This window comes from Solea senegalensis, unplaced genomic scaffold (genome assembly GCF_019176455.1).
Source record: "Solea senegalensis isolate Sse05_10M unplaced genomic scaffold, IFAPA_SoseM_1 scf7180000014353, whole genome shotgun sequence".
In the NCBI taxonomy this organism is placed as follows: Eukaryota; Metazoa; Chordata; class Actinopteri; order Pleuronectiformes; family Soleidae; genus Solea; species Solea senegalensis.
The window spans coordinates 41078-53734 of NW_025321029.1; the positions used below are offsets into that span (position 1 = coordinate 41078).

General features: G+C 40.8%; 1 protein-coding gene across 3 annotated transcripts; it reads left to right on the plus strand.

Moving 5' to 3' along the window:
- Positions 1–517: 517 nt before the first annotated feature.
- brd2a (bromodomain containing 2a) lies at positions 518–12657 on the plus strand. Of its 3 annotated transcripts, none has more exons than XM_044016331.1 (12): positions 518–2631; positions 5662–5968; positions 6334–6471; positions 6863–7013; positions 7137–7336; positions 7426–8028; positions 8189–8317; positions 8404–8595; positions 8685–8950; positions 9171–9490; positions 9668–9796; positions 10642–12657. In XM_044016331.1, exons 1-12 carry the CDS (start codon positions 2600–2602, stop codon positions 10767–10769), a joined length of 2595 nt encoding a protein of 864 aa, XP_043872266.1. In that variant the 5' UTR covers positions 518–2599; the 3' UTR covers positions 10770–12657. The 3 variants fall into 3 exon arrangements, with proteins under 3 accessions (XP_043872266.1, XP_043872267.1, XP_043872268.1); XM_044016332.1 differs by having other exon boundaries at positions 10645–12657; XM_044016333.1 differs by having other exon boundaries at positions 519–2631; positions 6863–7004.

Below are 12657 nucleotides of genomic sequence, written 5' to 3' on the forward strand. Positions count from 1 at the left end.
ACTTGGATTAACTTGGTCCTTTAATAAAAAGTCAAATTCAGTAGTTAAATAAAAAGAACACAGACAACTCATTTTTTACAGATCATAAAAGATCTAAAGAAAAGAAATGGGAAAAAATAACAGAAAAAGTGCAAATACTTACATTACAAGAACATACTGAACCTATGCAGGGAATATAAATGAAATATTGGAATAAAATATATGAAATAAAAGGACCTACAGAGAAGCATGCATAAAATATCCGATTGAAACTTTATCAAATCCACAATGAACATATGCACTGTGCAATTCAGTTTTAAACCATGGTGCTATTATCATATTATATGAGTCACGCATGACAACACAGAATAACAGATATTGGTCTTGGTCATATATTTTTATATTTGATTACTGAATTTAGTCTGTTATCTGCAACAATTTTTTTTATTAAATCGTTAATTAATTTATTTGGGAGCCATTTCCACTTAAATGCAGTTTTTCGGAGGGTGGGGTGGGGGGTACTTTTAGCTCAACCTCTTGCACTACTATTGAGGCTCGATTAGGACGCATGCGCCCACCTTGCGATGAAAAAGAGAGACACTGAGCCCGACAGCAATGATCATCTTGATGGAGAAGCGTAAAGTGTCACTTTTGAGACTACTTGTAGAGAAATGTTAGCCATGGAGGATTATACTGATCGAGTATGGAGGAACGTTTTAAATGAAGGAACACCATTGATAATACTAAAAGTGTCTCTGTCATGTGATCAAGCCTGGCCAATCACAGCGAACCAAAGGAAGAGGACGTTTGGCTCTTTGTTCGGATATTTTTTCAACTCTATTCTTAAATCCGAGCATGAAACTCGAAGGATACCGCATCGAGTGGACACGGGGATGTGTGGATATGCTTAAATGAGTGTTTGCTTTGCGTAATGCCACGTGTTCAAGTGTGATTAACTGTGCGCTTGGGCGTATTTCGTCACATGACTCCCCTCCCCCACCCTGTGCTGGGAATCGTGGAAGAAGGCGGACATATTGGAGGGAAATGTGTTGGTTAAAGAGTATCGAGATGGAAGACAAGAAGATTATTTGAAGAAAAGGTTTCGCTTTGATTTGGGATTTACCAGTCGTTATTTGATATTAACTCTAACTTTGAGATTTTTTATATTTTTAAAATATATATTAATTTATTTTTCCTTTGGATTTTTTTCCTCAAACTTTTTGACACAAAGTTTCTTGGTGGTTTCAGTGAATTAAGTTGTCAACACTTGTGCTAATGCAATATTGTTTTAAGGATACAAGTGTTACTTTCAACGTTTATTTGAGTGACATTGCAGAGCAGCTGTAACCTTGGTGTGGGGGATGGGCGCATGTGATTAGGTAACCTCTTTGTATGGTCGTGGAATTTTGAGTTTCAGTCGTTTTTGCTTCAAATACATTTCGTATAAAGGTTTGTTATCTCGGTAATGCTAATCTTTGTCAGTGTTTATAGTTTTGTGTTTGAATTACTCATTTACAGTCTCAAACGCCAAGTTTGGTTTGTACAATTTAAATTGGATAATATTTCAAATTTCATTCAGCTGTAGTGTGTTTTGTCTGTTTGGTAGAAAACAACTGTGTACTTCGATAAATGTGGCTTCAGATCAGTGGTAGAAACTGCTGCGTCATTCAGTGGATAGTTAGTATGGTAGCATGTATGGTTAGTTATTGTATATGTTGGATGATGTAAATGGCGTCTTGTTCCTCATTGTTGTATATTAAGTTGATTAAGTGAGATTTGTTTTCTTTGTTAATCATGTCCATGCTGGAAACGGAGAGGCCTTTGACTGACTGTGTTCTGAATCACAGGCTCTCTTTTATCAGCGATTTGGATGTTTATTATAGGTATATGTTGACGGAATTTAGTTAATTGTGGTTTGTGTGACCTTTTGTCCGGCATATTATAAGTATTTCGACTTTATACTTTGGTTTCACTGTACTTCAAGATGGCGACCGAGCGCCTGTTGTGTTACAGAAATGCGGATATTCTGGTAAGAAGCGATCTCTTGGGGAGAGGCCTGTAGCTCCTGAGGAGTACACGTGACCCAGTAGAAGAACCAATTGGATTGTTGGCATTTGCTTCGGAAGCCCGCGTTACTGTTGATTCGACCAATCACCGCCGCCGCTTTGCACACGTTGACGTAATGTAATACGATAAGTAGAAGGGTGGTTTTGGTGTTCCTCCATTTTGTACACTATCCAATGAAGAGCCAGTTTGAGGCAACGTCTCTGTTGTGTTGGGTCGACTCAACCAACAGCATCGCTGATCTCGATTGATTGACAGTTAACCTTGCGAATAGGTTGGGTCGAAAGCCTGTCAGTGGAACTCCAGCGTGCAGGGGTGTGGAGACTTTGACGGACGTCTCCGGTAGCCAATAGAAACGCAGAGGGCGCGGACATATTGAGGAGGTCTATCCAATAGAGTGAGCTGTTGGTCTATAAAAGCACGGGTGTAGTCGCAGAGTCGCCATTTCAACGAAGCGCATTGGAAGGTGGTCGTCGTGGCGGGGAACGGAATCATTGACGAACCGTGACGGATCCTGGTTTGAGTCTAGGGTTAAACACAATCCGGATCCATCCTCATGGATATGGCTGTTAACCCGCCTCTTGACAGGTATCTACCGGTAAAATTGACTCTCAGCTTTCCACCAGACGGAGTATTTATTAAACATTTTCGTGATTGTTTTTTTCCCCGAGTTTCGATGCTGGCAGCCCGTGTTTTGTTATTACGGGTGGAGGATACAGTGGACTTTAAATAAATAGTGCTGCAGGAGAAAGCCTGTCACGTCGTAAACGCTGGGGGTATTTTCGAATAGTATGTGGAGAATTCATAAATGTCCGTCGGTTATAAGTGGGACTATATCGGCGCCATCTTCGGAGCGCCTCTGCCGCTTGCCGCTCTATCGCTGCCTGCAGTAGGTGTTAGCATTGGTAGCATTAGCTTCAAACCTTCCGGTGCGAGGCTGCGTCTCTGTCGTTAAAGTAGTGGATTGGTTGCAATGCATGGCGTTAGGGTTTAATTCCGCCTTAATGCTACATTGATACAAATCATGGTCATTTGAATACGTATGAGTTGAATCATTGCATTTCAGCCCACTCGTCGGGTTGTTATTGTAGTCATGTGACGTTCAGGGGTTGATATGATGGTCGTTAGCCGCCTGGACAAAGTAGCTTGCAGTGATCTTCACTAATTTTGCGAACACAACACATTGGTTATGTGTTTATGACCAGATAGGACAAATAGACAAATAACTAAATGTTACGGCTTGGGTTGTCTGTGTGTGCTGGGTGTTTCATTCGGTTGCCAGGTTACAGCGCTCATTGTCACTCAAACTCAAGCGTGTGCAGCAGCTTTAATTGCGGTAAAGGTATCTTTTTATTGTAGCACTCTTGATTTATCCGTTGCATTATTCAAATGATGTGTGAAGTTTTTCTTTTATACAAGAAATAAGTGCTCCGTTTGTCCACTACAACATTTTGTTTGTTTAGTTGTATTATGTGATGTACATGATAATTCATTTTTTAATAATAAAGTATACTAACTCTAATGTGTTTCCAAAAGTTGCATCATTGAAAATGGCTTGCTCAAACTACAAATTACGAGTTGAGGCTTTCTGTCCTGTCAATGTACAGATAAACGCAGTCTAAAAATGCACTGACTCAATAATGCCCCAGAGCATTTGTTATTCACAATATGACGCTTCATCATAATATGTAGATTTCCAAAGCAAATTTTGGGGCGAGTTTTGCAATTGATTTCTGCATGCCATTGACCTCAAGATCTCGAGCACAAGTGAAATTTGTCCAACTATTGTATCATTCAAAGTTAACTTATCATATCCTCTTAGTGCTTGAGACTCACACTAAATTCAGCATGTGTATGGGGGGGGTGTGATGTTCCTTACACCTGTGGACATGGTGAGACATACTACTGGAAGTGTCTAGTAGACTAAACAGTAGCTGGTATAAAAATAAAGGTAAGTCAGGTCAACTTAGAGCGTTACAGATTCTCAAACATTGAATTTTAACAAAAACTTTTAATACAACAGCCTCGATGTAACCTTTTTCCAGGTGGAAAATGATGCCAGACTAAAGAATGACATAGCCCCGTTTAATTCTTGTGTGACCCCGACCCAGGGAGCATTAAGTAGATCTAGATCCAATTATAAGAGGCGTGTGTGGGGCTGTCACATTTGTTGATATTTGTACCAGATCTATGGATCAGATTAAAGTAGAACTATTGAAGTACTATACCATGTGTTGCTCAGACATATAATATATTTTTTGAAGCCTGGTTACAGAACTCAATATTTACTTTTGCTCAATATTTGTATGACCTAACAGGCGGACAGCAGGCTCTCTGGAAACTAAGTGTACTCCTTATTTTGCAGTGGTAAACTGAGGGCTGGTAACATTGATTATTCTGCATAACACAGTTGAGTGTACATTTCTGCCATGCAAAGCAGCTGGTTGAAAACAGTTTGGGGTGGTGTCATTAGCATTTGAAAAACTATAATATAGCCCAGTCACTGCTGTAATAAGGCAATTGAAGCGCTGCCCATTATCGTTTGGGAGAATACTTTTTTCTGTTGTGATGTAGGTTGAGCTTATCCTTGTTCAGTGAACACAGGAGGAAGTAGTTGCAATGCCCATCCTCCCAATACTATCTGTGACAGTTTGGCAGTTGAGCATTTGAGGCCAGACTGATATATGCTTGTTGAGTAATGTAAAGAATGTGTGACTTGTGCTTGTCTTGTGAAGGGGATTTGCATGGTAAGTGTATGACTGCGAGTATGTAGTTGGGTTAGCAGAGTTAATAATTGTTGGTAGGATGAAAGCCAGTGAATATTATGATGACACAATAAGATAAATAATTAAAATACATATTGAACATTAATGTTTCTAGACTGGAAATGTCAATTGTTTGTCCATGTCAAATTTATGTAAATGTCAATGTGGTTAAAAAACCTGTTTCCAAACCTCTCAATAATAGCATCTGCTTGTTTTGTCCACAATCAGAAGTTTTTCTATTTTTCCCTCTACTGAGTAGCAAAGAAACACATTTAATATTGACATTTAAGAAGTAGAAAATGATTGACTGGTTAAGAAAAAAAGCAGTCAAATGATAATTATTATATATGGGTATTCATCTGGTTTAACCAAAGCGGTTAGATGATGACTGACTGACTGACATGGCTTTATTAAAATTACTATGTTCTATGAAATCTCTTATGTTCTACTTACAATGTCAGTTCTAATAGCATAGATAAACATTTTATACAAAAGTCCCATAGCTTGCAGGGACATGTGTTAGTGTAGGAGTGGACACACTGGTGGGGTGGTTTAACTGTCCTAAGCAAAATTGGTTTCTGTGGGCTTTAATGACTTTGAAGATGTTTGATAAGATATTCATTATCTTGCATACATTTTTTATCTTGACCTAACCAAACAATATGAGTTGGATGTGAACTCCTCGTTTGATAACTTAATTCCCTTTAAGGCTGATTCTCTGACAGAATAATTTGTTCTATACTTGTCTGACCCAAAGTGGTGTGTTTGCAAGGTCAACAACCTCACACATCCCATAACCTTGTTTGTGTTTGTTAGTTTGTTTGATTGCTTGTATTTGTTAAATTTTCTGCAGCTCCCACATTGGGGTTGAGATGGGCATAATGGGAGTCACACCGGTGGACCAGGGCTCTGGTATGGCTGGAAAACGCATCCGAAAACCGTCACTGCTCTACGAGGGCTTTGAGAGTCCTGGAATGCCCCCCATCAGTCATGTGACCCTACTGGGACCCCCACAACCCCCTGTGAAAGACCCCACCCGCCAGGGGAAGATGACCAACCAACTTCAATTTCTGCAGAAAGTCCTGCTTAAGTCTCTGTGGAGGCATCACTTTGCTTGGCCATTCCATGAACCTGTAGATGCATCCAAGCTCAACCTGCCAGTGAGTGTGGATGTTGGGAGCATTAGTCAAACAAAACAAAATGCCTTATTATCAATAATGATTACTGCTGGTTTGAAAAACATTCTCTATAGGTTTAACTCTGTAAATTGCATCATCATTATCGTGGAGATGCATCATGTGTAACCTTCTGTTATATACCCTACTTACTATGTCAAATGAAGTATTGCCATACAAACAAATATGCTGATAATAAGTGTAACAGACACTAGTTAAGCTGCCTCAGGTTAATAGTTTTCATGTTTGTATGATAGAGCCACACAAGATGGTTTATCAACAAGTACATATGAGCTATTATGACATGACTGGCCTTATTTTCTGACCTGAAAATATTTGTTTTCCTCTAGGACTATCACAAGATCATTAAAAACCCCATGGACATGGGTACAATTAAGAAGAGACTTGAAAATAACTACTACCGCAGTGCCAGTGAGTGTATGCAGGATTTCAACACGATGTTTACCAACTGCTACATTTATAATAAGGTAAGAGTGTGTGTGTATTAGATCTAAGAGTGTTATGTGCCAGTCGGGCTCGGCAAAGTGAGAAGCATTATCACACAATTTTCTTTCTGAGTGGCCAATTTCTATAATGAAAGTAAAAGAAAATCAATTGTGCCTTAAAGTCTCCTCAACAGTCAACACCATGTTCCTCACTCATGTGAGGGAAAACATGTCTGTGATTCTGGGTATGTCTTAGTTCCTCCAGGAATCAGCAAAAATTAGGATGTGAAGTATCAGAAAGTGCAGCCATAGTTTCAAAATGAAGAAATGGTTTGTTTGTTGTTATTTTAGCTCGGTTTATAAGTGACCGCTTTTCCGGGAAAATTTGACCTATATGCTCTTGTAACTCCTTTCCCAAAATTCTACTCTGCAGCCGACAGACGACATTGTCCTGATGGCTCAGTCTCTGGAGAAGGCATTCTTGCAGAAAGTGGCCCAGATGCCCCAGGAGGAGTTGGAGCTACCTCCACCGCCTCCACGGAGCAAACCAGCCAAACTTGGCAGAAAAGGCAGAGGTAATGCAGGTTAGCACTGGCTGCAAGCAAAGAACAACCAAAAAACCCCACATGTAGTATAATAACACGTGCATGAATCAATTTTACAGAGTGTTTATTTATTCTGAATCTGCCCCCTCCCCTTTCTTTCAGTCTCTGGAGGAGTGACGACAGCTCATCAGGTCCCAGCTGTCTCTCAGTCTGCATACTCACCTCCCACTCCAGAAACCCCTGACTCCATCGTCTCTACCCCTCCACAAACACTTGTGAGCAAGAGCTTGCTGCCCATGCTTCCAGCTGAACAAAGCATCCCCACCATCACGAGTTTGCCTCCTACACAGCCCACTGCCAAGGTAAATGGTTTGTGTTTTATTTTTATGAGAAAGACATTTATTTCCGAGAACCCCTCTTTGATCTGCCATTTCCTTCTCTGCAATCACAGAAAAAGGGAGTAAAGAGGAAAGCAGACACAACCACTCCCACCACTGTAGCCATGCCGATTATGAGCACAATGGGCGTAAGCGGCATCAGCCTGGGGATGGGCGATGGACACAACTCGCCACTCACCCTGACATCTCTTGGGATGGACCACAACTCTGCCCTTGGGATGAACCAAGGTCTCAGCCTCAGCCATGGGATGGGAATGGGGATGGGGATGGGGATGGGAATGGGAATGGGAATGGGTATGGGCATGGGCATGGGAATGGGCATGGGGCTTGGGATGGACATGGACATGGACATGGGAATGGGCCATGGTACAGTCATGATGGATGCCAAAGCAGCAGCAAACAGTAGAAGAGGAGTGAGCGGCCGCCCCATCAAGCCTCCAAAAAAGGATTTGCCAGACTCTATTGTGCCTCCACCAGTGCGCCGCAGCAAGCTGAGTCCACAGCTTCGCTACTGCAGTGGCGTCCTGAAGGAGCTGTTGTCGAAAAAGCATGCAGCGTACGCGTGGCCGTTCTACAAGCCTGTCGATGCCACGTCACTTGGTCTTCACGACTACCATGACATCATCAAACAACCCATGGACCTCAACACCATCAAGGTAACTCAAACTCAATTATCTAAATAGCTCTTCCTCCCCTTAATTTATGTTAATTTCTCTGATAAATTGTTTGCTGTCATGGTTTGAAAATCCCAGACATGTTCTTTGTTTTGTTATTCTGAAATGTCTACTTTGGCTAAAATCCCTCCTCATCTCTTAGCAAAAGATGGACAGCAGAGAGTATCGTGATGCCCAGCAGTTTTCAGCTGATGTCCGACTGATGTTCTCAAACTGCTACAAGTACAACCCTCCTGACCATGATGTGGTGGCCATGGCCAGAAAACTCCAGGTACTGTTTCTGTTGAGTGGCTCATCACATCGTTCTTTTTTTCATTTCAGCTGATCCTCTTACATCCTATTTTTCTTGATATGTAGGACGTCTTTGAGTTCTGTTTTGCTAAGATGCCGGATGAGCCACCAGCACCGCCCAGCTCCTCTTCTTCTTCCTCCTCTTCTTCATCATCATCAGAAAGTGAGGTCAGCAGTGAAAGTGAGGACAGTGAGAGCAGCCCTAGCTCCGACTCGGAGGAAGAGCGAGCAAACCGTTTGGCAGAACTGCAGGAACAGGTATCTATGACTAACGTGGTGCTTTAAGTTAACCATTTGATTCCCATCCTGGGATTTCATTCATGACTCATCCATCTGTTTCCGATCAGCTAAAAGCTGTGCACGAGCAGCTCACAGCTCTCTCCCAGGGCCCCATTGTCAAGCCCAAGAAAAAGAAGGAGAAGAAAGACAAGAAAAAGAAGAAGAAGGTAGAAAAAGAGAAGCATCGGAGGATAGAGGAAGAGCTACTGCCTATTAAACCAGTGAAGACGCCAAAAATAACCAAGACTCCAAAAACAAAAAGCAGCCGAGCAGGAGTGGGCTGTCCAGTGATACCGATGAAGAAAGCACCAAGCAAGAAAAACAACAAGAGCAAGTGAGTACTGACACCTAGTGGGTAGTTTTGGTAACTAAAAGTATGTGGTGCATGCTGCGTTAGTTGCAGCATTTGAAACATACCCCACAGACTTTTTATGAGTGCCATGAAAGTCAAACACACTGTATCATGTTCCTTAAAATTGTCATTTACATTACACTTAAAATCGTGCTCTCTTTCTTATGACCATGCTTTTATCTTTTCTCTCTTCTCCAATCAGAACCAAAAAGAGCAGCGTGATATTTAGTGCGCCGCCGCCGCTCCAGACCGCCATCGTGAGTCATTTTGACTCGGACGAAGAGGAGGAGACGACGCCCATGTCGTATGACGAGAAGCGTCAGCTCAGCCTGGACATCAACAAGCTGCCCGGTGAGAAGCTGGGCCGTGTCGTTTACATCATCCAGTCCCGCGAGCCCTCGCTCAGAGACACCAACCCTGAGGAGATTGAGATTGACTTTGAAACACTGAAGCCATCTACGCTGCGGGAGCTGGAGAGATACGTCATGACGTGCCTGAGGAAAAAACCCCGAAAACCATATGGTATGTAGAACAAAGGCTACCAGATCATTGTATGTGTATTACTGTTAAGAGTTTTGTAAGTAATTATGAGATCATATGTAAAATCTAGATTATTACTATTATCAAGTGTTAGGGGGGAAATTATAAAGATATTTTAAACATTGCTCTTAAGTTATGTTTTTGTCTGTTTGCATGTAGCAAGTAGTAAGAACAGTGCTGGAAAATCACGTGAAGAGCTCGCTCTTGAGAAGCAGCTGGAGCTAGAGAGAAGGCTGATGGACGTCAGTGGTCAGCTGAACTCTGGAAAGAAGCCTCCAAAGACCAAACGTAAGTCTCTCATATACACGTTTCTCAAAGAGCACAGTGAGTAACGGTTTGATATTAAAATGGCACTGATAACACAGTAGTAACTATTAGGATCCACTGATGATACTCTCAGTCTGATTTTGTGTTAATATAAATTCAACACATTGTTGGTTGATGCATTTACCACCATTCATTTCAAAAATGTTATGCTCCAACTGTAAGTCAACAAATATTGTGCTCCCTGACACAGCTGTATTGATTACTGCAGTGTGGCAGACGTGTCATGTGTGCTGTGTGAGGTGTTTGTCATTAAAAGGTCCAATTAAACTAAACAAATGTCATTCAAAGGGTTTTGCGCGCAAATTTAGAGCTGCAACTAACGATTATTTTCATAAGCGATTAATCTGTCTATTATTTTCTTGAGTAATCAATTCAGTTTAAATTATTTCTTTGTTATCTGGAGCAAAGAAATGAAGAAAACATTCACATAAGAAGCTGAAACAATCAGAAATTTTGTTTTAATAATGAAAGAAGCTTCAAAGTGATTAATCAATTAATCAAAAAGTTGATTTAGTGATTGATTAATCGAGTAATTGTATCAGCTCTAGACAAATTAAACTAAACTAAATCAGCTGTAACTAATAAAATTTAATTTAGCAAAAAAAGTTATGAAATAGAGTGAAAGATTATAACAGTTTAATCATAATACTTTTTCTCCTCATATTCATAATAAGGTGGAAGATAAAGATTTTTTTTACATTTTCTACTTTTCTGATGTACTTTCTTTAAATGAATGGTTTTATGTTATTTATTTGATGTGTGTTTGTTCTAAATCACGTATTCTTGACTGCTTTTTTCTGGTGCAGCAGATAAACCTGCAGCTGAAACCCACACCCAGCCATCACGCCTCAGTGCCAGCAGCTCCTCCTCAGACTCTTCCTCGTCATCATCTTCCTCCTCATCCTCGGACACAAGCGACTCAGACTCAGGCTGAGAAGCAGTGACGGGTCTGAGGAATTGTGTGATGGACATTCGCTTCCCACTGAGAGGACTGAATCTGTAGTAGAGCTACTTACGTCGGGGCTGCTGAGGAGGAATTCAACAAAACCATCATGAAGCGTCTAATCTAAAAAGCGAGGGGGCCAGAGCTTTCTCTGCACTCAGCTCATTCATCCAGTCCTGGACACACTAGTGGAGGATGGATGGATGAATGAATGAGTGGATCATAGAAGAATTGTGTTAAGCCCCATCCATTCTCTGGAGAACTGGCCTTGTTGGGCAGAGTGAGGGATGTTCCTTCTCCCACAGATAAAGGAGAAGAGCACTGCATACGCTGGAGGGATTAAGGTGCTAGAGCCAGAATTTTGTCTTATTTCTGGAGATAATTTCCCTTCTTACCGTGCTCCCTGTCCTTGTGCTGTATAGATGACGTGTACAGTTGTATAAATATCTATTTTTCTTTTATAAAGAAGCATTTTATGGAGCGACTTATCCCTCATTCTGGGAACGATGAACTGGTGTGTGGGCGGAGCTGTGGTTTGTTTAGTATTTTTTTGTTTTTGTTTTGAGTGACAGGGGAAGTGTGTGTGTGTGTGTGTGTGTGTGTGTGTGTGTGTGTGTGTGTGTGTGTGTGTGTGTGTGTGTGTGTGTGTGTGTGTGTGTGTGTGTGTGTGTGTGTGTGTGTGTGTGTGTGTGTGTGTGTGTGTGTGTGTGTGTGTGTGTGTGTGTGTGTGTGTGTGTGCGAGAATGATGCAGCACCGCAGCAAATGCAGCCTTGTGAAGTCCCTCATAGTTTTGACGCAGGCGTTGAAAAATCAGTCTGCACGCAGAAGCACCTTGGTTCAGAAGAAAACAATGCATGCAATACAGAGGAGCTGACAAACACCTGCATAACTTATGTACTACTTTCCTGCATCCTTGTGTTCTCATGTACTTGTCTGAAAGGCTTGGCCACTGTACAGAAATGTGACATCATTACACATGAGTTTGTTAGTAAATATTTCTGTTCCCGTGTCAGCTGTTTCTGTTTCCCCCCTCATTTCTCTGTAAAAGTGTTGCTTTTTCTCTTCCTGTGACCAATCTGCTAATAAATTGTGAGGACGCATCTTGTCCACTTACCCCTGCCCATAAAACGTCCTGGTCTACTTTTTTTTTTCTTCTTGGTGTTCAGATATGAACAGATTAGCGAGACAAAAACTTACCCGTGGACCATCACAGTGTCACAAAAATGAAAACGGAGTAAGATCTATGACAGCTGAAAGAAAAAAATTCTATACTATTCTATTGAAGAGAAAGTCAAGTTTTTATTAATGGGGTAAAAATACTTAGTAATGTGATGTTAGTAAGGTCTTAACTGTGAATTCAATGAGACAACGGCAGGTTAACAAGTGGATGGTTGAAAATGTTTTTTTTAATTTTATTTAACAAAAAAACAGCATCATTGGGTGGAAAAGGTTGGTTTAAGGTTGAGAATTAATGCACTGTTTGTTTTGGTGGTAGTACTAAAAAAAGTGATTTAGGTATTGGTGTGTATCAGATTTTCTTTTTTCTTTTGAAACTTTATGGCTTGAGTTTAGACTATTCTGTGTTTGATTATTTATTTAGGATCATTTTGAATGGAGATTATTTTGTTTTCGTAGTTTGGAAAGTGGTGAAATGCTTTTAAATTGAAGTCTATGAAATAAACAGATTAGCTGTGTAGATTGAAGGATTCATTATTTGAGCTCATTTTTAGTTTCATCCCTAAGTTAAAAAATTATGTTTCCTTCTATGTTTTTTTCTTTGCTCCAGAACACAAATCTACTCCAGTTTAAATAACTCTACCTGACTCCCAGTATCTCACCTGAATATCTGTACATAAATAAACTGAGATTTCCATCGTT